The 26,047-nt window shown below is 45.6% G+C and overlaps 2 protein-coding genes across 8 annotated transcripts in view; both read left to right on the forward strand.

Annotated features, from left to right (window-relative positions):
• IFT56 (intraflagellar transport 56) overlaps window positions 1-26,047 on the forward strand; it is a 178,142-nt gene that overhangs the window by 100,939 nt on the left and 51,156 nt on the right. For 4 of the 7 annotated variants that reach the window (XM_065562530.1, XM_024109851.3, XM_005293064.5 and 1 more), the window contains exons 3-4: window positions 222-314; window positions 16,339-16,453. In XM_065562530.1, the coding sequence (XP_065418602.1) occupies window positions 222-314; window positions 16,339-16,453 (208 nt within the window). Of the gene's footprint in view, window positions 1-221; window positions 315-7,096; window positions 7,198-16,338; window positions 16,454-26,047 lie in introns of all 7 variants that reach the window. The other 3 variants (XM_065562496.1, XM_065562499.1, XM_065562510.1) reach the window with 3 other exon arrangements.
• On the forward strand, window positions 20,357-23,646 carry LOC135974437 (myb/SANT-like DNA-binding domain-containing protein 2). Its single transcript, XM_065562538.1, has 2 exons — window positions 20,357-22,113; window positions 23,041-23,646. The coding sequence occupies exons 1-2, from the start codon at window positions 21,564-21,566 to the stop codon at window positions 23,091-23,093; spliced, it is 603 nt and encodes a 200-aa protein (XP_065418610.1). The 5' UTR covers window positions 20,357-21,563; the 3' UTR covers window positions 23,094-23,646.

The following is a 26,047-nucleotide window of genomic DNA, read 5'->3' on the forward strand; positions in this document are numbered from 1 at the left end:
ACGTTTACAGTTTTAAAATATGTGTACAGAGACTATGTGACTGGATAGAAACTGCCTATCCTTGAAAATGTGATATTGACACTGCCTGACTTCCGTGTCCAGGGTTTTCAAGCCAGCAGAAATCATCCTAATATTAATTTTATAAATGAATTTGTTTCACATGAGACAATCTGACAAAATTTGACAGTTGGTGTCATTTTTGCATCTCTTTTTCTTTGAAGTTTAAACGGCATGTGGGGGAACAAGATGAGGACACTGACCTCTGGATTGGATACTGTGCCTTTCACCTGGGGGACTACAAGAGAGCATTGCAGGTGAGATGAAGAAATCCTGCTTCCTGCTGGAGAGAATCGGAATGTTGTCCTAAAGCGGTGGCAGCAGGCAGGAGAGATGTTTTTTGGTGGTGTGGAAGAAATGGGCCAGGCCATTTGTGTATAAATCCAGCAGCAATAGAGCAAATTATACAGAAAGACAGTTTGGATTAGGGAAATAGGAGTTTCTACACTGAAACAGTCTATTGGTCCAGCATCCTAGTTAATCTTTGCCCCAAAGCCTAAATTGTCCTTTTCTTAATTTCATGACAGTTGTTCTAACATTCTTTTCCCTATTTGGTGTGTACAGCTTCAGAAAATAATATGTGGAAAGTTATTGTTTGAGCTGGGTGGAACCTTGTTATGGGTTGAATTAAAACCTTGTTGCACTTGATGGGTATGAATACACTCTTCAGTTAACATAACTGTAAGGATAAATTAACCACAGCCCCCCACCTAAAAGTTAAGGGTTATGTGAAGCCACCGAATAGGTTTGGACTGTATGGGCATGGCGTGTGTGTGTGAATGTGTGCGCTAAATATTGTTTTTGGTGGGGGTTGGGAGCACACATGCACAGGACTAGAGAGACCCAGAGACTACCTGGAAAAATCCAAGCAAAAGCCTATAACCAAATGAGACCCCGAGAGAAATTTAGAGAGAGGTTCTGGGATGCTGGCTGAAAAGAAGCTTGGACTTGTAAGCTAAGAAACTCCTCTTTTTGCCTTCGGTTAATCCTGTACACCTCTACCCCGATATAACTCGGCCCGATATAACACGAATTCAGATATAACGCGGTAAAGCAGTGCTCTGGGGGGGCGGGGCCGTGCACTCTAGCGGATCAAAGCAAGTTCAATATAACACGGTGAGATTTTTTGGCTCCCGAGGACAGTGTTATATCGGGGTAGAGGTGTGTTTGGAAAAGCAGGACTTTTATGCAATCTTGTTTATTTACAAGGAATCTACACAGGAAATATGAGATTCCATCTTCAATACTTCCAGCAGGAACATCCCCAGGGCCCTGAACTTTGAATACCCATTCAGGTCAAAAAGAGGCAACACAATCATATCCCCACCTTCGTTATTTAGCCAAGCGGTAGTATTACATATTTAATTATTTTTAATCTTTTTTTCTCGGTCCCTCTAGCCCCTTAATTGATATGAATTTTCTGATGTCTATTCAAGTAATCTATAGATTATCAAGTTGCTTGCATCACATAGTGCCTATTGTACTCCATTTGCGTAAGAAGGTGCCTCTGTGGGATTCTGCCTTCTTCTCCCCACTATTATCTCCATGACCCTTCTGCCTCTCCCGCTGTGAAATAGAATTTGCTTCCAGTCCTGGATCACTGAGCCCATACTCTGTTCTCAGGTGTGCCCACACATCACTCTCTCTTGACACCTAGCAAAACCTAAGTCTGCTTCTATTGACTATCTTACCTTGTGCCATTCTGAAACGAGTCTTTACAGCCTATTAATTTGTTTCTATACCCTCCCATTTTCACACTTCCCTTTAGCCCTGGGAAAAATACTAAAGTGAATTCATAGTACGAGGGATCACAGGGGAAAAAAACTTCCATCCATAGTTTTAGAGAATTATGCTGTGAAACTATGATGACTTTTTCCCTTATAGAATTAGATGGAGATTTTTGCTCACATGTACAGGGTTAAATGGGTTTCCAGACTTGGGTTGGAATCAGAGAATATCAGGGTTGGAAGGGACCTCAGGCGGTCATCTAGTCCAACCCCCTGCTCAAAGCAGGACCAATCCCCAACTAAATCATCCCAGCCAGGGCTTTGTCAAGCATGACCTTAAAAACCTCTAAGGAAGGAGATTCCACCACCTCCCTTGGTAACCCATTCCAGTGCTTCACCACCCTCGTAGTGAAAAAGGTTTTCCTAATATCCAACCTAAACTTCCCCCACTGCAACTTAAGACCATTACTCCTTGTTCTGTCATCTGGTACCACTGAGAACAGTCTAGATCCATCCTCTTTGGAACCCCCTTTCAGGTAGTTGAAAGTAGCTATAAAATCCCCCTTCATTCTTCTCTTCTGCAGACTAAACAATCCCAGTTCCCTCAGCCTCTCCTCATAAGTCATGCTCCAGCCCCCGAATCATTTTTGTTGCCCTCCGCTGGACTCTCCAATTTTTCCACATCCTTGTTGTGTGGGGCCCAAAACTGGACACAGTACTCCAGATGAGGCCTCACCAATGCCAAATAGAGGGGAATGATCACATCGCTCGATCTGCTGACAATCCTCCTACTTATACAGCCCAAAATGCTGTTAGCCTTCTTGGCAACCAGGGCACGCTGTTGACTCGTATCCAGCTTCTCGTCCACTGTAACCCCTAGGTCCTTTTCTTCAGAGCTGTTGCCTAGCCACTCGGTCCCTAGTCTGTAGCAGTGCCTGGGATTCTTCCGTCCTAAGTGCAGGACTCTGCACTTGTCCTTATTGAACCTCATCCGATTTCTTTTGGCCCAATCCTCTAATTTGTTTAGGTCCCTCTGTATCCTATCCCTACCCTCCAGCGTATCTACCACTTCTCCCAGTTTAGTGTCATCTGCAAACTTTCTGAGGGTGCAATCCACGCCATCCTCCAGATCATTAATGAAGATATTGATCAAAACCGGCCCCAGGACCGACCCTTGGTGAACTCTGCTGGATACCAGCTGCTAACTAGATATGGAGCCATTGATCACTACCTGTTGAGCCCGATGATCTAGCCAGCTTTCTATCCACCTTATAGTCCATTCATCAAGCCCATATTTCTTTAACTTGCTGGCAAGAATACTGTGGGAGACCACGTCAAAAGTTTTGCTAAAATCAAGGAATAACACGTCCACTGCTTTCCCCTCATCCATAGTCAGTTATCTCATCATAAAAGGCAATTAGGTTAGTCAGGCATGACTTGCCCTTGGTGAATCCATGCTTACTGTTCCTGATCACTTTCATCTCCTCTAAGTGCTTCAAAATTGATTCCTTGGGGACCTGCCCCATGATTTTTACCAGGGACTGAGGTGAGGCTGACTGGCCTGTAGTTCCCCGGAGATGGAATATCCCTTCCCAACCAGTCCTGAATATGTCTGCAAGATTTTTGAGGATATTTCATTTTACCCTTATTCTGGAACAATGAGCAGGGGTCAGAAGTTAGGAGCAGGTTGAAATATCTCACTTGGTTAATTCTCTTCTCTACAATTGCAAGTGATGCTTGGAATTGGTAGACCTCAACCTTTTCCATCACCATAAATATTGGAATTGGGTAGGCTAAAGGGCATGAGTTGGTAGTACTGAAAGTTTCTTTAGTTGCATCTGGTAATATCTGCTTGTGGAGACGGAGAGACATTCTGTAAAAAAAAAAATTGTTAAGTTTATCCTGTTGCATTGAATACTTTGTAAGGGCTTACATTAATTGAAGGAAATCCAGGATGGATTTTAAATTTCGAACACTCTCTTGGATGCAAGAGTAAAAGAGGACCTGACACATCAGTAAATAAAATAATCCAGTCTGTCTAAATCTGTTTCACCACCAGGCGGTGATATTGATCTGGGCCTTTAAAAAGTGCCAGTATTTGTATTCATCTCTTCTGCTGTCTGCTAATAGAGGCATTAGGGGCTGGTCTGTGTGTATACACACATACATATACACATGGACTAGCTTTTAACTTAAAATGTAAAGTGGCTTGGAATTTTTTTTTATGCACATGTAGAGAAGTCTCAATTTTTTTCACTGAGTATCTCTCCATCCCCACAAGCAGATAGTTTCCAGATGTAGCTAAAGAAGATTTCAGTGATTTTTATCCTCAGAGCTGTCTTTCACAAGGCACAGAGTTGCTTGATATTTAAAAAAAAGAATAAGAAAATAAATCTGTTAAAGGCTCTGAGCAGAATGTGCTTTGTTCTACACAAATGACTGATGAAATTAAATGGTTTACATGGCAACATTCAAGCATATGGAATAAACATAAATGTAGAAGGAAGTTAGAGGTGAAGGATTACATATCCAGTACCTTTGCATAACTGTGGCTGATTACATTAAAATCTTAAATTGGGACCCCGTGTCCAACAGTGGTGTTGTAATACTTAATGTGCATTTTATTTTATTTATTTTTTCTATTATGGAATTCCTGATGCTGTCTTTTTATGTCCATATTTTAGTCTGTGCTAAACCATGATTTACAGTTATTTAAAAAGGTATATACTGGAATCTACAATAGATGAGTTCCATTATCGAGTGGGGTTTCCTGGTGGATATGATGTCACCAGAACAGTGCATGCTAGGGTGTGACATGGAATAGGGAACTTTAAAGGGTCAGAAAAGATTAGAAAAAAGCTGTTTGTGCTGATATCCATTTTACCCTTGTTATCTGGGGCATAGAATATATTACATAGCCCCGCAGTTAACTTTTATACTGTTACTGGTCCCCTATTGTCCATTCTGTTGACTTATTCTATAATGTGGTCAGGGAGGGACCAATAGCACGCATTCTATATCAGAATCTAATATGAAATAAAGGTAATAGAGTTTGAGGCCAGAAGGGACCACTAGATCATTTAGTCGGACCTCCTGTATGTCACAGGCCAACAACAGTACTCTCACACTAAACCCAACCACTGACACTAGACCAAAGTATTACAGCACAAAAGAGACCCAACTATTATGTGGCACAGGCAAATAATAGGAGGAACTGCAGTGTATGAGTGGTAGGGAAATGATTAAGTGAGATCTAGCTAGACAATCCTGGCAAGGGACCTGTATCCCTTGCTGCAGAATTCCCAAGGTTCCTGCCAATCTGACTTGGGGAAAAATCTCTTCCCAAACCCGCATATGATCAGTTAGGCTCAGCATGTGAGCAACAACCTGTCAGCTATGCCAGTGAGGGAGAGAATGCTCAGTCCCACTTTAGAACACTGGCCCACCCTGTCCAGTGTTCCTCTCCATCTGTGGTCATCTCTCATCCTTTAGAGGAAGGACACAAAAGCAGGCAAGCAAATATAAACCCAGAATAGATTGGGGGATGAGGAAAATCCCTTCCTGACCCCTGCAGGGGACTGACTGAAGCTCTGAAACATGAGCTTTTGGAAACATAAACTGGAAGGAGTTCTATTGGGAGGTTGTTCCAGAACCTCGCTTCTCTGATTATTAGAAACCTACTTCTAATTTCCAGCCTGAATTTGCTTATGGCCAGTTTATACCCATTTGTGCCTATGCCATCATTGTCATCTAACTTAAACATCTCTTCACCCTCCCTGGTGTTCACTCCCTGATATATTTATAGAGAGCAATCATATCCTCTCTCCGCCTTCTTTTTGCTAGTCTAAACAAGCCAAACTCTTCCAATCTCATTTCATAAAATAGGCCCTCCATTCCCCTGATTATCCTGGTAACTGTTCTCTACACACCTGTTCCTGTTTGAATTAATCTTTCTTGGGCAGGGGTGACCAGAATTGTACACAATATTCTGAAAGAGGTATTATCAGTGCCTTGTATATTGGCATTAATACTTCTCTTTCTCTACTGGAAATGCTATGCTTGTCAGGAATCAGGGTCTGCAACAGAGCTAGTCTGGAAGCAGCGCCTGCGGCAGAACCGGTCTCTGGGCAATCTGATGAGTGCAGCTGGCCTGTAGTAGACTGCCTGAGTGGCTACACTGCCTGATTGATTGGAAGGGTCAGAAGACAGGATCTTAGGCCCAACAGTAGCAGCAATTCAGCGGCTGCTCAAAGCATTTGCCCATGGCTGTGATTGCTCCTGCCTTGTTCCAGCCCTGCTCCTGCCTTGCCTCACTCCAGATAACCCAGTTCTGACCCAGGACTTGTACTCATGGCTCCTGACTCCAGCTGTGACCTTAGGCTTGGGCACCTGGCTTCCATTCCTGGGTATTGATTCCTGCTCTGACCACTAGGCGTGACTCCTGCTCCAACTGCCCACTGACATAATCTGATATATCCTAGTTTTGCCAAAAGCTGGGATTGGGTGATAGGGCATGGATCACTTGATGATAACCTGTCTGTTCATTCCCTTTGGGGCACCTGCCATTGGCCACTGTCAGAGGACAGGATACTGGGCTTGATGGACCTTTGGTCTGATCCAGTATGGCCGTTCTTATGTTTAGTATTTTTCTTTTTCACAGCCATATCACATTAGTGGCTTGTAGTCATCCTATGATCAACCAGCACACCCAGGTCTCCCAACTCCTCTTTCACCTTTGTTCCAACTGATGAGGCCCCAGCTTGTGGCAGAAATTCTAATGATTAGACCCTAAGTGCATGACCTTGTATTTTGTACTATTGAATTTCATCCCACTTCTATGGCTCCAGTCTTCAAGGTCATCTAGATCTTCCTGTATCACATGCCAATCCACCTCTGTATTGACTATGCCTCCGAACTTTGTATCATTAGTAAATTTCATTAACGCACTCCTACTTTTTGTGCCATGGCCCCAGCATTGGATAAGATTGGTCCAAAGAGCAGTCCTTGAGGAACTCCACTAGTAACTGCCTCCGATAATTTCAGCACAACTTGTTGCCTTCTTCCCTTTAGCTAGTTTCTTATCCATTTTACAGTTCTTGTACTAATCCCCATGTGGTATCATGTCAGAGCTTTACTGAAGTCCAAGTATATTAGATCTGCTCCATTTCCCTAATCTAAAAAATCAGTTTCCTTCTCAAAGAAGGAAAATTTGGTTAATCTGGCATGATTTGCCTTTGGTGAACCCATGTTAAATTACAGCCCCCTTCTTCCGTTTACCTCCATGAATTTAATTATTTTTTCCTTAATTACAGCCCCAGCACAAATTAAGCACTGGCTGGGTGGCTGGAGAGTGGCAGCTGTTGGCTGGGTATCAAGCTCTGAAGGCAGTGTCAACGCAAGCAGTAGCACAAAGGTAAGGGTGGCATGGTGTGTTGTATTGTCACCCTTGCTTCTGTGCTGCCCCTGCCAGCAGTGCTGCCTTCAGAGCTGGGCGGCCACAGAGTGGCAGCTGCTGGCCGGGCACCCAGCTCTGAAGGCAGCATCACCGCCAGCAGCAGAGCAGAAGTAAGGGTGGCAATAGCAGTAGCTCTGCCTTCAGAGCTGGGAGGCGAGAGAACAGTGGTTGCTGCCCAGAGGTGCCAGGGCTATCAACTGCCAAGCCTAGAGGTGCTGTGGCTCAGCCCTGGCAAGCCCTGGCACAAATTAAGCACTGCTTACTGGATCTTAAGTTCTTGCGATAGCATGGGCTGTGATTGAGCCACCCATTTTTTCATTAGTGATGGAAATGGAGTCAAAAATAAATGTGAGTGGAAGTAAATGTCTCAGTCGACGGTGAAAACTGAGCTTTTAACACAAACTGGACCGCAGATTTTCTTTCTATTATGACACCTCATTTAAACACAAAACATTTATGTTTAATATGCCAAACCGCTGTATCTGTCTGTAAAGTCGTTGATGTGAGGCACCACTTCGAATCAAAACACAGTCATTTCAACATGTCCTATCCTCCTGGCAGTGTTGCAAGATGTGACAAAATTGAAAATCTGAAGTCTTTATATCACTTTTCAAATGTCATTCTCACAACATCAGTGACTGTACAGGAAAAAAAATCAATGGCTGCTTCTCTTCAGATGATGTTGGTACCAGCTAAAAAGAAAAAGTCTTTCCTAGATGCCAAGTTTGTGAAGGAGTACATATTGGAAATGCTGGAGGAGCTTTTTGCCAGAAATAAAAACAAAGATGACATTGTGAACCCTGTGAAGCAAGTTCCTCTGTCTGATTCCACAGTAGTGTAAAGATTGGAGGTAATTTATGAGGATTGTCTGTCAGGACTGTTTTCCGATTTGAAAAACACCAAAAACATGTCTCTTGTGGTGGATGAATCAAGCAATTTAAGTGACGCTGCCCAGCTATCGCTGTTTGTTAGATTTTATGATAGTGAAATTTTCAAGGAAGAATTTTTGTGCTTAATCAGGGCTGGCCTTACCATGAGGCGAACTGAGGCGGCCGCCTCAGGTGCCAGACTTTAGGGGGGCGCCACTAGGACCCAGAGTGTAGAAAATTGTGTCTGCTTCTGGTGCATATGTATTCTCTCTGCTCTAGATGCACAGAGATGGTGGAGTGCTGTGCTGCAGGAAGAAGGGCACAAGAGACATAGCAGGCAGGCAGGAGAAAAGGTGAGAGGGAATAACAGAAAGCATCAGGAGCTGCAGGAGAGAGAGGAGGAGGAGCCTCTTATGTACCTCTCTAGCACCCCCAGGAGCCTGGACTGATTAACATCAGCTTCTCAGGGAGCTTCCTGTTTCCTGCTGCTTCCCTGAACCCACCTGAGGAGAACAGCAATTGGAGCCAGTTAGGCCCTTAAGATGCTGATATCTTCCCCCACTCAGGCCCTGCTACCAGCCTGCTTATTTGTCCCCTTCATTTGAGTGTTGAGAGCCACTATAACTGGCACAGAACAGCAGTCATGAGTGAAAGAAGAAAACGCCCCTCTGGGGGCGCATTCAGAAAAAGAAAGAAAGCAAAGGAAGCTTTTCTATCTAAGCAGGAAGGAGCTCTCCTAAGATAGACACAAATGTTCACGGTGAGCCTTCCGGCCCCAGTGAGGATATGAGTGGTGAGGAGATGCCTGATCTTCCAGTTAGTCAGAATGCAGGTGACCTGGCAGCTACTGCAGCCTCCATATCTCCATATCAAATGGATGTAACCATGCACATTCCTGAAGAAAAGTGTAGATCAGAGAAGTCTGTGGTGGAGGCACAAGAAACAGCTGCTGATGAGTTTAGTTCCTTAAGTCTAGATGATCCAGGACCGTGGACCCACTTGAGCAGTAGCCTGAGAGACTTCCTTGTACTGCATGGGCCACAGCAAGTGAAAAACTTCATGTTCCTCAAAGACAATGAAAATAGAAGTTTCCATCCAACATATTACTGGCGTGAAATCCCCAGTGGTGACAAAGTGGAGAGGCCATGGCTTATGTACTCAAAAACCCAGAATGCTGCATACTGTGTTTGTTGCAAACTCTTCCAGTCTAATGTTCCAGCAACATTGGGTTCTACAGGAACAAAGGACTGGAAAAATCTGGCTAGAAATCTGGCATGCCATGAGAAGGCAGCAAATCACCAGAGAGCATTCCATAGGTAGAAAGAGCTTGAGATGAGACTAAGGTTAAAGGCCACAATAGATGATCAGCATGAAGAGAAGATTGCATCAGAGTCTCTTTACTGGCAAAATGTTCTGAAAAGGCTCATTGCCATTGTGAGAATGCTTGCTACCCAAAATCTAGCACTGTGTGGCACTTCAGATCAGCTGTATGTGCCAAACAATGGAAACTTCCTTCAAATTGTGGAGCTGATGGCTGAGTTTGATGCTATACTCCAGGAGCATCTAAGAAGAGTCACCACCCAAGAAATGTACACACACCACTATCTTGGAAAAACAATTCAAAATGAGATCATACAGTTACTGGCAACAAAAGTCAAACAGAAGATTGTGGCAGATCTGAAGTCTGTTTACTCTGTTATTCTGGACTGCACACCTGACATCAGCCATACGGAACACATGCCTTTAATGCTGCATTTTGTAACAACAACAGAATCTAGTGAAAATGTCTCTGCAATGGTGACTGTCAGAGAGCATTGTCTAGAATTTATTGACATTGATGATGCTACAGGAGCTGGTATGACAAATGTGCTTCTTAAAAAGCTGGAAGATATGGGAATTGCGATAGCTGACGTGAGAGATCAGGGCTACGATAATGGTGCCAACATGAGAGGAAAGAACAGAGGAGTGCAGACACGGATCCAAGAGTTAAACCCTTGAGCTTTTTTTGTCCCATGCAGTTCTCATTCATTGAACTTGGCAGTCAGTGATGCAGCATCAGCTTCTAGTGAGGCTGCTGAATTTTTTAGTGTAATTCAAAGCATCTATGTATTTTTCTCTGCATCAAGTCATCGATGGCAAATTTTGAAGCAACATCTGGAAACATCCTCTCTGACACTGAAACCACTGAGTGCCACACAATGGGAAAGTCAAGTGGAGACGATAAAGCCTATCAAACACCAAATTGGGAAGATAGATGATGCCATAGTTGCCATTATGGAGGATAATGCTATGACAGGAACTGTTCGTGGGAGAACAGTGGCAGAGGAAAATGGAATCACCAGAAACATACATAACTTCAAATTTCTGTGTGGCTTAGTGTTGTGACATGACATACTGTTTGAAATAAATGTTGTAAGCAAGAGAGACTCCAAGGTGTTGACCTTGATATATCTGGAGCAATGGAACAACTGGACAAAGCAAAGTCATACCTACAGCCTTACTGGTCAGATGAGGGATTTCAAAACGTTCTGAAGAATGGACAGAAGTTGGCAGAGGAACTTCACACTGAAGCTATTTTCCCACCCATTCAAGAATACACAAGTCACCGAAGAAGACGACATTTTGATTACGAGGCATGGGATAATCCCATAAGAGACCCCAAACAACAATTCAAAGTTGAATTCTTTAACCAGGTGCTAGATTGTGCAATACAGTCAGTTGAAGAACGCTTCATGCAGCTCAAGGAACACAGCAGTATATTTGGGCTGTTGTATGATATTCCAAAACTTCTCACTATAGCTGAAGAAGATCTAAACCAGCAATGCAGGGCACTAGAGACAGTGCTGACACATGATGACATGCGCGATATTGATACGAGTGATTTAGGTAATGAACTGAAAGTCCTTTCAAGATACATTTCAGCAGGATCAACTCCAAAGGCTGTTCTGGAATATATGTGCACAAATAAGATGTGTACCCTCTTTCCAAATGCTTTTGTTGCTCTGCGTGTACTTCTAACACTTCCTGTAACAGTTGCCAGTGGAGAATGCAGCTTCTCCAAGCTGAAGTTAATAAAAACACATTTACGCTCCACAATGACACAGGAGAGGCTGGTCGGCAGGAAGCAGTTCAAATCTTTGCAACCAAGAAGGCAAGGAAAGCGCCACTTTGATTATTCAAACAGATAAAAATGTCAGTGTTTACTATGCAGACAAGAAAAGTTACATTTGCTGTTCAGGCAATTGAAAGTTAAGTCAAGTATCAGAGGGGTAGCCGTGTTAGTCTGGATTTGTAAAAAGCAACAGAGAGTCCTGTGGCACCTTTAAGACTAACAGATGTATTGGAGCATGAGCTTTCGTGGGTGAATACCCACTTCGTCAGACGCGAAGTGGGTATTCACCCACGAAAGCTCATGCTCCAATGCATCTGTTAGTCTTAAAGGTGCCACAGGACTCTCTGTTGAAAGTTAAGTGTTACTTAAAATTTTTGAACAAGGCATTTTAAGTTGTTAGTTTTCCTCTATTGGGGTAGGTAGAAGAGTAGGTAGAAGAGTAGAACAGGAAGAAGGCAGAATTGAGACCTTTCAAAGTGTTGGCCCAAGCGCGGGGGCATGGGGGCATCATTTGAGCTCCCCGTCTCAGGTGCCAAAATGTTGTGGGCTGGCCCTGTGTTTAAAACCAATAGAAATCTAAACCACAGGAGAGATCATTTTTGAAAAGGTAAATGGCTTTTTTTTTTATGTGAGGGGGGAGGTTTGAATCTGCAGAAAATAAAATTGCTTGTTATAGATGGAGGTCAATCCATGACAAGGAGATAGAAGGGTTTTGCTTGACATTTGGCGGCGATACACCCTTAGTTAAATACACTTCACTGCATCATTCACCAGACTGTCCTGTGTGTGCCTTTCAGAGGAATCTTGAAATCTTTCAGACTTAACAGGAAAGGTGTTGACCTTTCCCACTTGGCGTGTTCTTGCTACAGATGAAACTGTTACCCCGGAGGGCATTCTGCTTCAAAAAATTAAAAATTCGGCGCACAATATTTTAAATTCTGCAATTGTTATTGGTCAATAAATAAATGCAGAGGCTCCAGCATGGCAGTGGGGAGCACAGGCCACTGGCTGCATGAAAGTGGGAGATCACCCTGCAGCCACCTCACCCCCAGGACACGGAGTCAGCAGTGAGGCTGCACCCTATCCTGACACAGCACAAGGCCTGGGCTTGCCCCAGAAACACCCTGGGGCCCTGCCCCTCTGCGCCAGGCACACCAGATGTGGGGCAGGAAGGCTTAACCAGGCAGGATCCAAGTATGGAGGGAGGGGCTCAATGTGGGGGGGGATCCAGGTGTGGGGTGAGAGGATTCTCTGTGGGACAATCTGGTTGCAAGCAGCTCAATTGGGGTGGGGGTCTAGGTGTGGGGGGATCTGGATGCAGAGAGGCTCATTGGGGGGGGGGTTCCAGGTGCAGGGGCAATGGGACTTTGCAGGGGCTTCCAGGTAAAGATGGCTGGAGCTCAGCGGAGGGAGGTCTGGTGTGGGGATCTCAGTGGGGGGCAGTGTTCAGGGTGCTGGGGGAGTGGGGCTTGGTGGGGTGGGGGTCTGGGTCCAGCTAGTTGGGGATCAGTGGTGTGGGGGTCTGGATGTGGGGACTCAGGGTGGGGCATCAGGATGGGGATTTGAGTGCAGGGAGCTCAGTGGGGGTGCAAGGATGGGGTCCGGAGGCAGGGGGTTTGGGTGTAAGGCGGCTCCAGATGCAGGGTTTGAAGTTCAGTGGGGTGGGATTTGGGTATGGAGGGCTAGGGGTGTCCTGGATGACCGGATGAGACTTGGCAGAGGTGTCTAGGTATGGGAGGTCCGGATGTATGGAGGTTGAGCGGATGGGCTGAGGACCGATGGGGGTAGGAAGCATGGGAGAATGCTGAGCTTCCTGCAGCTGGGGGAGGTTTCTGAGGGTGGGTCTGACATAGCCTCAGCCACTCCTTGCAGGGGAAGAGGAAGTCCCATCCTCTCCTGCCCAGGCGGGACTAGCAGCTGATCCTGGCTCAAGGTTAGGAGCCACTGGCTGGGGTGTCCCCATCCCCGTGGTGATTTATCTCTCTGCCGACTGCTCCGGGTGCCTGAAACGATGTACCTGCATTGCTAGGGAGCAGTGTGTGACTGCTCTTCCAGCTTCCCTTTGCTTCCCTTTCAGAAAGTAATTTTTCTACGAGGAAGCAAAGAAATCTGGGGGGGATGTGAATTCTGTGTATGTGCAGTGGTGGAGAATTCCCCCAGGAGTAAACTTTGATGAAAACTATTCAAGAAATCCTAAACTATCTGATCAAAAGTTTTAAAATGCAGTTTGAGAATTTTAAAATTTCAAAGAATTTGCTTTTATTTATTTGTGATCTATTTGTTATCTCTGTCGCTGGACCTTGCCCTTCTGAAGCAAAGAACATTCTTGATTCAATTGATGAAGGTGCCTTTAAATTAGAAATTGTAAGGCTCCAGAGCTCAGATGTCCTGAAGGTAAAATTCAGAGAAGTGACACTTAGTGAATTCGGGACTCAATATGCTGACCAGTTTCAGAATAGCCAGAATCTGTTCAGATTAATGTACCTCTGCAAATCTGGGTTTTCCACCATGAACGTTATAAAAAACCAACAGCACAATCACCTGACCGATGAGCATTCTCACATAATCTAACTGAGTATCAGTGAAGTTCAGCTGACTTATTTAACTAATTCCCTAGTCTTCCCCTTTGAAATAAAAATCCATAGTTGACAACCTGATTATGATTATCTTTCCATTTAACTTAAACAATGTGATCACTCAATCCAAGGTTACTTCCTATGACCAGCACTTTTACAATGTCCTCACCATTTACCAAAGCCAAGTCTAAAATTGCATCACCTCTTGTTAATTCAGTTACTATAAAATGAAGAAAACGGTCATCTATCGCATCCAGGCATATCTGGGCCCTATCAATATTAGTAGTATTTATTCTCCATTCTATATCCAGCAAGTTAATCTCCCATTATGATACTGTTCCTGGTTGTATTTATCTTTCCTAATAATATTAGAAATCTCTATCCATATCCCAGTCCAATCCTGAGGGGTCTATAAGCAGATCCCTAACACTGTCCCAATAGAACCTTTTTGACAATCCTTCCCCAGTGTGATTTTGACCCAAACAGATTCTGTTTTGTTCATGCTATCACGTCCTAATTTTGTACAGTTTACTGCATCATTGATGTATTTTGCTACTCCACCACCTTTACCTTTATTTCTATCTTTCCTAAACAGCACACACTCTTCAATACATGTATTCAAATCATGATTACTATTCCACCATGTTTCTGTAATCCCTATAATATCCAGTTTGACCTCATCCACCAGTACTTCCAGTTCCTCCATTTTATTACCCAGATTCCTTGTATTCTTGTACATCCATGTCAGTTGTTTCCCTTAGACCTCCCCCAGTTTTCTAGCCAGATTACATACAGTCCTTTCACTAACACGGTGGTCTCCAAAGTGGAGTGCGCAAGAGGATCCTTGGGGGTGCGCGGCAGGAAGAGTGCTTTTTTTTTTTTTTTTTTTTTTTTTTTTTTGGCACGGCAGGGGCACAAAAAATTTTTACTGATGGGGTGCGCGATCAAAAAAGTTTGGAGACCACTGCACTAACAGACTGCAGTCAATATTTATACTTTTCTTCTTGTTGTCCATACTCTTACTTTCTGATGTTCTTTTATCCCTTACTGTATCTTCATTTAACTGATTTTCCTCCTCCTGTGCAGTGAAGCCAGGCATGGAAATTTCACAAGTCTCTCTCAACTTTCTCCCAACATTCCTAATTTTAAGCCCTTCTTATCAATTGTGCTAGTGTTGATCTCAGAAGGTTAATGCCCCAGCTGCTCAAGTGGAGTCCATCAGTCAAGAAAAGTCTTCTTTCTGTGAATGCCTCCCAATGGTCAATCATCCCCAAACCTTCCTCATACCACCAATCCTTGAGCTAGCTGCTGATCTTCATTATCTTGTCACCTCTTCACCCTTTTCTGGAAACAAATATTCCGCTGAAGATCACCTGAGCTTCTTTAAGTGACTTACCCAGCCTAGCATGGTCATCATTGATCCATTCAGAGTCTCTGATCACATAGATCTGTCTCTTCCTGGTGTTGGTATGAATCTGTCTTATGTTCTCTCTCGCAGTATGCTCTAAATTATCCTCATTTTTCCTAGGTCTCCAGTTCTTGATTATCTGCATCTCTTCCTCTCTTCTGCAGAGACTGGCTTCCCTTCTTTTCTTCCTTGCCACCCCAGCTTCTGCCTGTTTCTCTTCTTTGTTCCCCAATGCTGCAAACCTGTTAACTCAATTTCACCACCACTAGCCAATCTCTTCCTCTGCCTTGTCCTTGTGGTCACATTGTTTCATGGATCACCCTCCTCTTCTGTCAGTCCACACAAGGTCCTTTTTGTTTGGCAAGTGTCTGCAAATCTTGAATTGTCTGTACCACCTCCTCTCTCCTTTCCTGCATTGCCTTCAAATTCCTGTCCCAAAGGTAGTTCCTACCACTCACTTACTTTCTCGTACTTTGGAAAAAATTAGCTGATCTGTATCATCTGGTAACACTTTGTCCAGTATCAGAAAGGGAGAGTAATATTGTCTACATCAGCGGTTCCCAAACTGTGGTACGCGTACCCCTGATGGTACGTGAGACATCTCTGGGGGGTACACGGGAGAAATTGTGTATAGGTGGATTTCATTTATTAATTATTTTATTTATTGCATTTTCATAATAGGCTACCCAGACAAAGCTTTAAAACTCTGTGGGAATTTGTTATATAAAATATGGTAGTTAATTTACTTCAAGATGTACCAATGAGAACACAGAAACGCTGATGAATAGAGCCCTCACTTCCAATCACCGTACAGTGCGGGTTCAGTTGCCCAGCAACTGTCCAGTATAACTGAGCTCAGAACGTAGTCAGGGTTTTCAGTTGTATACGTCACACTATAACTATATCTGTACGTAACAGTGAAATATAGTCAGATGGCTAAAGACAGGTAGTGTTAAGAAGAACATATAAAATATCAGTGCTGAGAAGGAATGGGGTATGTGGGCAGCTGGTAGATCTGGAAGCGGGTATGCAATAAGAAAAGTTTGGAAACCTCTGGTCTACATAATGCTTGTCTTGCTGTCAAATGTCTGGGACATCACAGAGAAAGTGTCTCAAAAACCTTCTGTCTTTCAGGAGTATGAAGCTTTGACCAAGCAACCAGGTTGCAACCCTGATGTCTGGGTGAACCTAGCATGCACTTACTTCCTTTTGGGGATGTATACACAAGCTGAACAGGCAGGCTTGAAAGGTGAGGTGTGTCTCTTGGATTGATTGTGGTGGGAGTTTTGGTGACTTAAAAACCTTTACAATGTATGACATTGCACTCCATATGATTTTATGAAAATATGCTAATGAGTGTGAATATAATGTAACTGGAATATGCTTCATGCAAAAGGACTCTTGTAAGGTATCATTACAAAGCCTATAATTTACTGAGTGTGGTCATCCAATTTGTATAAATGTATCATTCTTGTATCTGAAACTAGAAATATGAACTATAACTCTTAGGTCCTATTGTAATTATGCAAAGTGTGGGCCACTAATGGTGGTTTGGAATCTTGATAGCTCCCATCAACTAGAACAATTGGTTGTAAATGGCTCTGTTTACTTGCAATCCTTCCTGTGAGCCAGGCCAGGAAGAATGAAGGCTTGGGGTCTCACAGGACATGTGACCATTTCACCTGGTACTGGAATCCATCTTAAACCTGGTGCTTTTCCATTTAGAAGGAGGGATGGGGGCCCAGAGAGACAAAAGATTGTGCCAAAGCTATATAAAGGGGTGGAACAGAACAAAGGAGGTTCCAGTCATGATAAATCCCCTAGTTACCACCTGAGCTGGAGCGAACATGTACCAGGGAAAGGATTGGGCCCAGACTAGGAAGGAGTCCAGTCTGTGAAAGAAGCTTATTGGAACATCTCTGAGGGTGAGATTTTATCTGTAATTAGTTTCTTAATGTATTAGGCTTAGACTTGCGTGTTTTGTTTTATTTTGCTTGGCAACTTACTTTGTTCTGTCTGTTATTACTTGGAACCACTTAAATCCTACTTTTTATACTTAATAAAATCACTTTCATTTATTATTGAACCCAGAGTAAGTAATTAATACCTGGAGGAGCAAACTGCTGTGCATATCTCTCTAGCAGTGTTATAGAGGGCGGACAATTTATGAGTTTACCCTATATAAGCTTTATACAGAGTAAAACAGATTTTTGGGGGGGTTGGATCCCATTGGGAACTGGGTGTCTGGGTACTGGAGACAGGAGCACTTCTTAAGCTGTTTTCAGTTAAGTCTGCAGCTTTGGGGCGCATGGTTCAGACCTTGGGTCTGTGTTGCGGCAGATTAGTGTATCTGGCTCAACAAGACAGGGTTCTGGAGGCCCAAACTGGCAGAGAAAACTGGCTCAGAGGTAGTTTCAGCATATCAGGTGACAGTCCCAAGGGGGTCTCTGTGACCAAACCCATCACATAATGCATCCTACAGAAAGTATTTTATGCTTTTGGAAAGTAAGATCTGAAACAAGAATGCAAGAAGCTGATTTATCCAACATCTTGGCAGGGGGTTAGACTAGATGACTTTTGCGGTCCCTTCTAACCCTATGATTCTATTATTCTAAGCTTGTGTTCAAAGCTGTTTTTATTTAACAAGAGGATTGTAATGTCTCTTGCTCTGTAAGAAAGTCTTGGGCAGGTGAAGCATCTGGAATTGAAATGGTCTATTAGAAATAAATTTCTCCTGATTATGTAATGACTTGGATAATGGAGTGGAGCGTCTGGAGCGCAGATGACACTAAGATGGAGGAGTTGCAAGCACTTCAGTGACAGGATTAGAATACAAAATGACCTTGATAAATTGGGGAACTGGTCTGAGGTCAACAAGATGAAATTCAATAAAGATGAGCACAAAGTACTACACTGAGCAGCTGGTTAACCGGGGTAGGGGAGACAGAGAACTCAGGATTAAATGTTCGCAGACCTTATTGCAGACTCCCCAAGACCCCCAGATCAATGGAGAGCTGGATGTTGTACTTGAGGTCGGAGAGGGAAAAAGAAATGAAGCTCTCCAGAGAAGTAGTTGGATTGGCCAAAGACAGCGTCACAGTTACCAGGGACAGTGTTACCATGGCAAAAGACATTGTGGAGAAAGGCAGAGATGCAGAGACAATACACAGCCAGAATGCTCTGCTACAGCATGTGCTGCTGCTGGGCAGCAGGCAATACAGTGCTCTAAACCAGGACCCAGCCATGTCCTGTAGTCCCTGGGCAACATAGGGTACTGGGAACATCAGCATCTGCTCCCTGCAGCCGTGCTGCAGAGGTCTTTTCCTTCATAGACCCAGGGCCGGCTCCAGGGTTTTGGCCGCCCCAAGCAGCCAAAAAAAAAAAAAGCCGCGATCGCGATCTGCGGCGGCAATTCGGTGGAAGGTCCTTCGCTCCGAGCAGGAGTGAGGGACCATCCGCCGAATTGCCGCCGAATAGCTGGACCTGCCGCCCATCTCCGGAGTGGCCACCCCAAGCACCTGCTTGCCAAGCTGGTGCCTGGAGATGGCCCTGCACAGACCCACACTCAGGAAAGTGAGAACAGTTGCTCCTGGGAGCCAAGCTCTTTTGAGCTATCTAGCACCCCTGATAACTTCAAGCCTTGCTACTCAACACTGGAAGGCCCAAGAACAAGAAGAGGCAGAGGCCAGGCATATACTTGCTTGTGGCTTACCCTCCTCCTCTTGTGTTCTGCCCTTCACTGCATTGTGTCACTTTGAATTTAGTTTTATTATTGTTCTAATTAAAGGTTTATTTCGGGTGTTATATAATAGACTGTTTAAAAATAAAATCTGTAAAAGATTCACTCATAAAAGAGTCATCAATGCATTTTACATAAAAAAATCCCTAAATTTAAAATAATTCTGAAAAACCCTATGAGCTATCTAGGCACAGGTGCAAAGTAAAATAAGGATTGCCACATTGTTCCACTTCCACCACCCCTAAACATGAACATAAGAATGGCCATACTGGGTCAGACCAGTGGTCCATCTAGCCCAGTGGCCTGTCTTCTGACGGTGGCTGGTGCCAGGTGCTTCAAAAGTAATGAACAGGACCATAGGCGCCGACTCCGTGGGTGCTCCGGGGCTGGAGCACCCATGGGGAAAAATTGGTGAGTGTTCTGCACCCACTGGCAGCTCCCCCGTCCCAGCTCACCTCTGCCCTGCCTCCTCCCCTGAGCGCGCCGGGTCCCTGCTTCTCCCCCCAGCTCCCAGCGCTTGCCGCTGTGAAACAGCTGTTTCGCGGTGGCAAGTGCTAGTTGGGAGGGGGGAGGAGCGGGACCATGGTGCACTCAGGGGAGGAGGGGCAGGGATTTGGGGAAGGAGTCCAATAGGGGCAAGGAGGTGGCGGAGTTGGGGCGGGGACTTTGGGGAAGGGGTTGGAATGGGGGGGGTAGAGGCGGGAGGGGGCAGGGCTGTGGTGGAGTCGTGGGGGGGGTGGGTCGTGCACCCACCGGCACCAGGAAAAGTCGGCACCTATGAACAGGACTACTCAATTTGAGTGATCCATCCCATTGTCTAGCCCCTGCTTCTAGCAGTCAGAGGTTTAGGGACAGCCAAAGCATGGGGTTGTGTCCCTGACCATCTTAGCTAGAAGCCATTGATGGATCTATCCTCCATGAAATTATCTAATTATTTTTGAACCTAGTTATATTTTTGACCTTCACAACATCCCCTGGGAACCAATTCCAAAGGTTGACTGTGTGGTGTGTGAAGAGATACTTCCTAATGTTTTTGTTTTAAACTTATTTCCTATTTAATTGGTTGACTCCTGGTTCTTGTGTTTATGTGAAGGGTAAATACAACTTTTCTCCACACCATTCATAATTTTATAGACCGCTATTGTATCTCCCCTTAGTCATCTCTTTTACAAGCTGAACAGTCTCAGCCTTTTTATTCTCTCCTCGTACGTAAGCTATTCCATGCCTCCAAATAGTTTTTGTTGCACTTCTTTGTACTTTTTCCAGTTCCAATATAATTTTTTTGAGATGGGGGCAAGCAGAACTGCATACAGTATTCAAGGTGTGAGCATACCATGGATTTATATGGTGGCATTATGATATTTTCTGTTTTATCATCTATTCCTTTCCTAATGGTTCCTAATGTTCTGTTAGCTGTTTTGACTGCTGCCACACATTGAACAGATGTTTTCAGAGAACTATCCACCATGACCCCAACATTTCTATTTGAGCGTTCTTTATCATCATGCCTGCTACTTCCACCACCTCCTGGGACCTTGTCCCTTTGTCGTCCTGATCCTGAAAGATGTCCTGACAAAACCATGCCAGAGAGAGGGAGCCAGATGACATCTCTTCCTCCATCAGTTTGGCTGAAACCTGAACACACCTGGAAGGAGAGACTTTGTCTCTCTCCTGCACCATTCCCATGTGTTCTTTTTCCTTCCCTGCCTTATTTCTTCTCTCTTCTATCCCTCTCCTTTTTCCTTCTATATAATAAGAGTCTGGCTTACCCATCCAAGACTACATATTTTGCAACACTGCTAAGCCTGTGACCAGAAAGAACTACTAAAAGGGATGCCCTACAAAGCCCAGTGCTGGTACAAGTTTGCCAGGTCTCAGAGTGGCTGATAAGATTGTGTGCTGGGCCTGTGTTTCTCCCGTAATGAGGTTGCAAGTGAAAGTTAGCACCAGAGTCAGAAGCTAGATTTTCTTTTTGTCCCTCCTCCTCACCCACACCTTTGTGTGTTTTTTTCCTTGTTTTGTCTTTTTAAAAATGGGATCAAATTTTAACAGCAGCAGCAATAACAGCTCCAGCCCATCTCAACTAATTTATAGAATCATAGAATGGTAGGACTGCAAGGGACTCATGAGTTTTTTAGTCCAGTCTCCTGCTCTCAAGGCAGGACTAAGTATTGAGTGGAGAGGACTCTTCTCTTTTTCCCCAAAAGGACAACAGATATCTTTAATACCATCTAGGGCCTGGTGTACACTACGAGTTTAGGTCGAATTTAGCAGCGTTAAATCGAATTAAGCTTGGACACGTCCACACAACGAAGCCCTTTTTTTCGACTTAAAGGGCCCTTTAAACCGGTTTCTGTACTCCACCTCCGACGAGGGGCTTAGCGCTAAAATTGGCCTTTGCGGGTCGGATTTGGGGTAGTATGGACGGAATTCGACATTATTGGCCTCCGGGAGCTATCCCACAGTGCTTCATTGTGACCGCTCTGGACAGCACTCTCAACTCAGATGCACTGACCAGGTAGACAGGAAAAGCCCCGCGAACTTTTGAATTTAATTTCTTGTTTGCCCAGCGTGGAGAGAACAGGTGACCACGCAGAGCTCATCAGCACAGGTAACCAGGATGGAGTCCCAGGATCGCAAAAGAGCTCCAGCATGGACCGAACGGGAGGTACGGGATCTGCTCGTCATATGGGGAGACGAATCAGTGCTAGCTGAACTCTGTAGCAGTAAACGAAATGGCAAAATATTAGAAAAAGTCTCAAAGGCCATGAAGGACCGAGGCCATAACAGGGACGCACAGCAGTGCCGTGTGAAAATTAAGGAGCTAAGGCAAGCCTACCAGAAAGCCAGAGAGGCAAACGGAAGGTCCGGGGCAGAGCCGCAAACATGCCGCTTCAACGTGGAGCTGCATGCGATGCTAGGGGGTGCAGCCACCACTACCCCAACCGTGTGCTTTGACTCCATCAATGGAGAATCACGCAACAGGGAAGCGGGTTCAGGGTACGAGGAAGATCATGATGAAGACAATGAAGATAGCTCACAGCAAGGAAGTGGAGAAACCGGTTTCCCCAACACCCAGGATATGTTTATCACCCTGGACCTGGAACCAGTAACCCCCGAACTCACCCAAGGCATGCTCCCAGACCTTGAGGGCGCACAAGGGACCTCTGGTGAGTGTACCTTTGTAAATATTACACATGGTTTAAAAGCAAGCGTGTTTAATGATTAATGATTAATTTGCCCTGGCAATCGCGGCCAGTACAGCTACTGGAAAAGTCTGTTAACGTGTATGAGGATGGAGCGGAAATCCTCCAGGGACATCTCCAGAAAGCTCTCCTTCATGTACTCCCAAAGCCTTTGCAAAAGGTTTCTGGGGAGGGCTGCCTTATCCCGTCTGTCATGGTAGGATACTTTACCACGCCAGGCCAGTAGCATGTAGTCTGGAATCATTGCATAACAAAGCATGACAGCGTATGGTCCCGGTGTTTGCTGGCATGCAGAAAACATCCATTCCTTATCTCTCTTTGTTATCCTCAGGAGAGTGATATCATTCACAGTCACCTGGTTGAAGGGTGAATTTATTAAGGGGACATTCAGAGGTGCCCGTTCCTGCTCGGATGAACAGAAATGTTCCCCGCTGTTAGCCACACGGTGGGGGGGAGGGGTGAAGTGATCATCCCAGAGAATTGGGTGTGTGTGTGGGGGGGTAGTTGGGTTTGTGCTGCATGTTAACCTAGAAACCACAGCCCCTTCTTTTACATTGCAAACCCATTTTAAATGGCCAACCCAACGGGTGCTTGGTATGGGAAATGAGGGCGCTACTGTTTGAAACCATTCCCACATGTTAAGAAGGTTAAAAAAGCCAAAAGACTCTGGCTTACCATGGCTGCCTGCAAGCCGAAATCTGTTGCCTGGCACTGTGTGAGTGATCTCTCACACCAAACCGGCAGGCCCTCAATATAAGAGGAAAAATGTGACCTTGTAACGAAAGCACATGTGCTGTGTAATGTGAACAGCAAAATTTAACGTGAAAGAGTGTACCCATTGTTCTCTAAAATGTGTCTTTTTTTAACCACCTCTCCCTTCTCCTCCACCAGCTGCAAATGTTTCTCCTTCACAGAGGCTAGTGAAGATTAGAAGGAGAAAGTAGTGGACTCGGGATGATATGTTCTCGGAGCTCCAGATGTCCTCCCACGCTGACAGAGCACAGCAGAATGCGTGGAGGCAGTCAATGTCAGAGTGCAGAAAAGCACAATATGAACGAGAGGAGAGGTGGCGGGCTGAAGAGAGCAAGTGGCAGGCTGAAGAGGATAGGTGGCGTCAGCTTGCTGATAGAGGGCAAGAGTCGATGCTCCAGCTGCTGGAGCATCAAACTGATATGCTCCAGCGTATGGTTGAGCTGCAGGAAAGGCAGCAGGAGCAGAGACTGCCGCTACAGCCCCTGTGTAACCAACAGCCCTCCTCCCCAAGTTCCATAGCCTCCTCACCCAGACGCCCAAGAACGCGGTGGGGGGGCCTCCGGCCAGCCAGTCACTCCACCTCAGATGATTGCCTGAGCATCAGAAGGCTGGCCTTCAATAAGTGTTAAAGTTTTAAACTGCAGTGTGTCCTTTTCCTTCCCTCCTCCCCCACCCCTCCCGGGCTACCTTGGCAGTTATCCCCCTAGTTGTGTGAGGAATTAATAAAGAATGCATGAATGAGAAGTAACAATGACTTTATTGCCTCTGCAAGCGGTGCTCGAAGGGGGGAGGGGAGGGTGGTTAGTTTACAGGGAAGTAGAGTGAACTGGGGCGGGGGGAGCGGAGGGTTCATCAAGGAGAAACAAACAGAAGTTTCACACCGTAGCCTGGCCAGTCACAAAACTCATTTTCAAAGCTTCTCTGATGCGCACCGCGCCCTGCTGTACTCTTCTAACCGCCCTGGTGTCTGGCTGCGCGTAATCAGCGGCCAGGCGATTTGCCTCAACCTCCCACCCCGCCATAAATGTCTCCCCCTTACTCTCACAGATATTGTGGAGTGCACAGCAAGTAGCAATAACAGTTGGACTATTGGCTTTATTGAGGTCTATCCGAGTCAGTAAACTGCGCCAGCGCGCTTTTAAACGTCCAAATGCACATTCCACCACCATTCGGCTATTGCTCAGCCTATAGTTGAACAGGTCCTGACTACTGTCCAGGCTGCCTGTGTACAGCTTCATGAGCCATGGCATTAAGGGGTAGGCTGGGTCCCCAAGGATAACAATAGGCATTTCAACATCCCCAACGGTTATTTTCTGGTCCGGGAAGAAAGTCCCTTCCTCCAGCTTTTGAAACAGACCAGAGTTCCTGAAGACGCGAGCATCATGTACCTTTCCTGGCCATCCCACGTTGATGTTAGTGAAACGTCCCTTGTGATCCACCAGGGCTTGCAGCAGCATTGAAAATTACCCCTTGCGGTTTATGTACTCGGTGGCTTGGTGCTCCAGTGACAAAATAGGGATATGGGTTCCGTCTATCGCCCCACCACAGTTAGGGAATCCCATTGCAGCAAAGCCATCCACTATGACCTGCACGTTTCCCAGAGTCACTACCCTTGATATCAGCAGGTCTTTGATTGTGTTGGCTTCTTGGATCACAGCAGCCCCCACAGTAGATTTGCCCACTCCAAATTGATTCCCGACTGACCGGTAGCTGTCTGGCGTTGCAAGCTTCCACAGGGCTATCGCCACTCGCTTCTCAACTGTGAGGGCTGCTCTCATCCTGGTATTCTGGCGCTTCAGGGCAGGGGAAAGCACGTCACAAAGTTCCATGAAAATGCCCTTACGCATGCGAAAGTTTCGCAGTCACTGGGAATTGTCCCACACCTGCAACACGATGCGGTCCCACCAGGCTGTGCTTGTTTCCCGGGCCCAGAATCAGCGTTCCATGCCATGAACCTGCCTCAGTAACACCATGATTTGCACATTGCTGGGGCCTGTACTTTGTGAGAGGTCTATGTCCATGTCAATTTCCTCATCACTCTCGTCGCCGCGCTGCAATCGCCTCCTCGCCTGGTTTTGCTTTGGCATGTTCTGGCTCTGCATATACTTCAGGACAATGCGCGTGGTGTTCATAGTGCTCATAATTGCCACGGTGATCTGAGCGGGCTCCATGATCCCAGTGCTATGGCATCTGGGCTGAAAAAAGGCGCGAAACTATTGTCTGACGGAGGGAGGGAGGGGCGAGTGATGACATGGCTTACAGGTACAGGGAATTAAAATCAACAAAGGTGGCTGTGCATCAGGGAGAAACACAAACAACTGTCACACAGAATGCCCCCCCCCCAAAGATTGAACTCAAAACCCTGGGTTTAGCAGGCCGTTGATTTCACGGAGGGAGGGGGAAGCAAATGAATACAGAACAAATCTGGTCCATCTATTTTTTATATCTTAAGCTGGCAGCAGACGGTGCAGCATGACTGATAGCCATCGGCATCTTCTGGGTGCTTGGCAGAAAATGCTGTATTACGACTGCTATCCATCATCGTCAAGACGGTTCAATAGGACTGCCGGCAGGATTGAGTCTCCAGGAGACAAAACATGTCTGCCCAGGTGCCTCTGACCGAACTCACTGACGAATATGACGATGACGGATATCAATCGTAATACACCATCTACTGCCAAAAGGCAAGGAACTGCTGCTGTATAGCAATGCAGCCCCACGTCTGCCAGCACCCAGATAGCCGATGACGGCTACCAGTCATACTGCACCGTCTACTGCCAAAAGGCAATTAGCTGCTGCTGTGTAGCAATGCAGGACCACATCTGTTGGCACCCAGATGACATATGGTGACGGTGAGCTGAGCTGAGTGGGCTCCATGCTTGTCCTGGTATGTTGTCTGCACAGGTAACCCAGGTAAAAAGGCACGAATCGATTGTCTGCTGTTGCTCTGACGGGGTGCGGGGGGGCTGACGACATGTACCCAGGACCCCCCACGACACTGTTTTTGCATCATCAGGCATTGGGATCTCAACCCAGAATTCCAATGGGCGGCGGAGACTGCGAGAACTGTGGGATAGCTACCCATAGTGCAATGCTCCGGAAGTCGACGCTAGCCTCAGTACTGTGGATGCGGTCCGCCGACTTA

Source organism: Chrysemys picta, chromosome 1, assembly GCF_011386835.1.
Source record: "Chrysemys picta bellii isolate R12L10 chromosome 1, ASM1138683v2, whole genome shotgun sequence".
Lineage (NCBI taxonomy): Eukaryota > Metazoa > Chordata > Testudines > Emydidae > Chrysemys > Chrysemys picta.

Bases quoted from the DNA above. Each gene is read 5' to 3' on its own strand.
- LOC135974437 (XM_065562538.1), top strand. From the start codon at position 21,564: ATGGAGTCCCAGGATCGCAAAAGAGCTCCAGCATGGACCGAACGGGAG. The intron at 22,114-23,040 runs GTGAGTGTACCT...CTCCTCCACCAG, and splicing joins GGGCGCACAAGGGACCTCTG to CTGCAAATGTTTCTCCTTCA.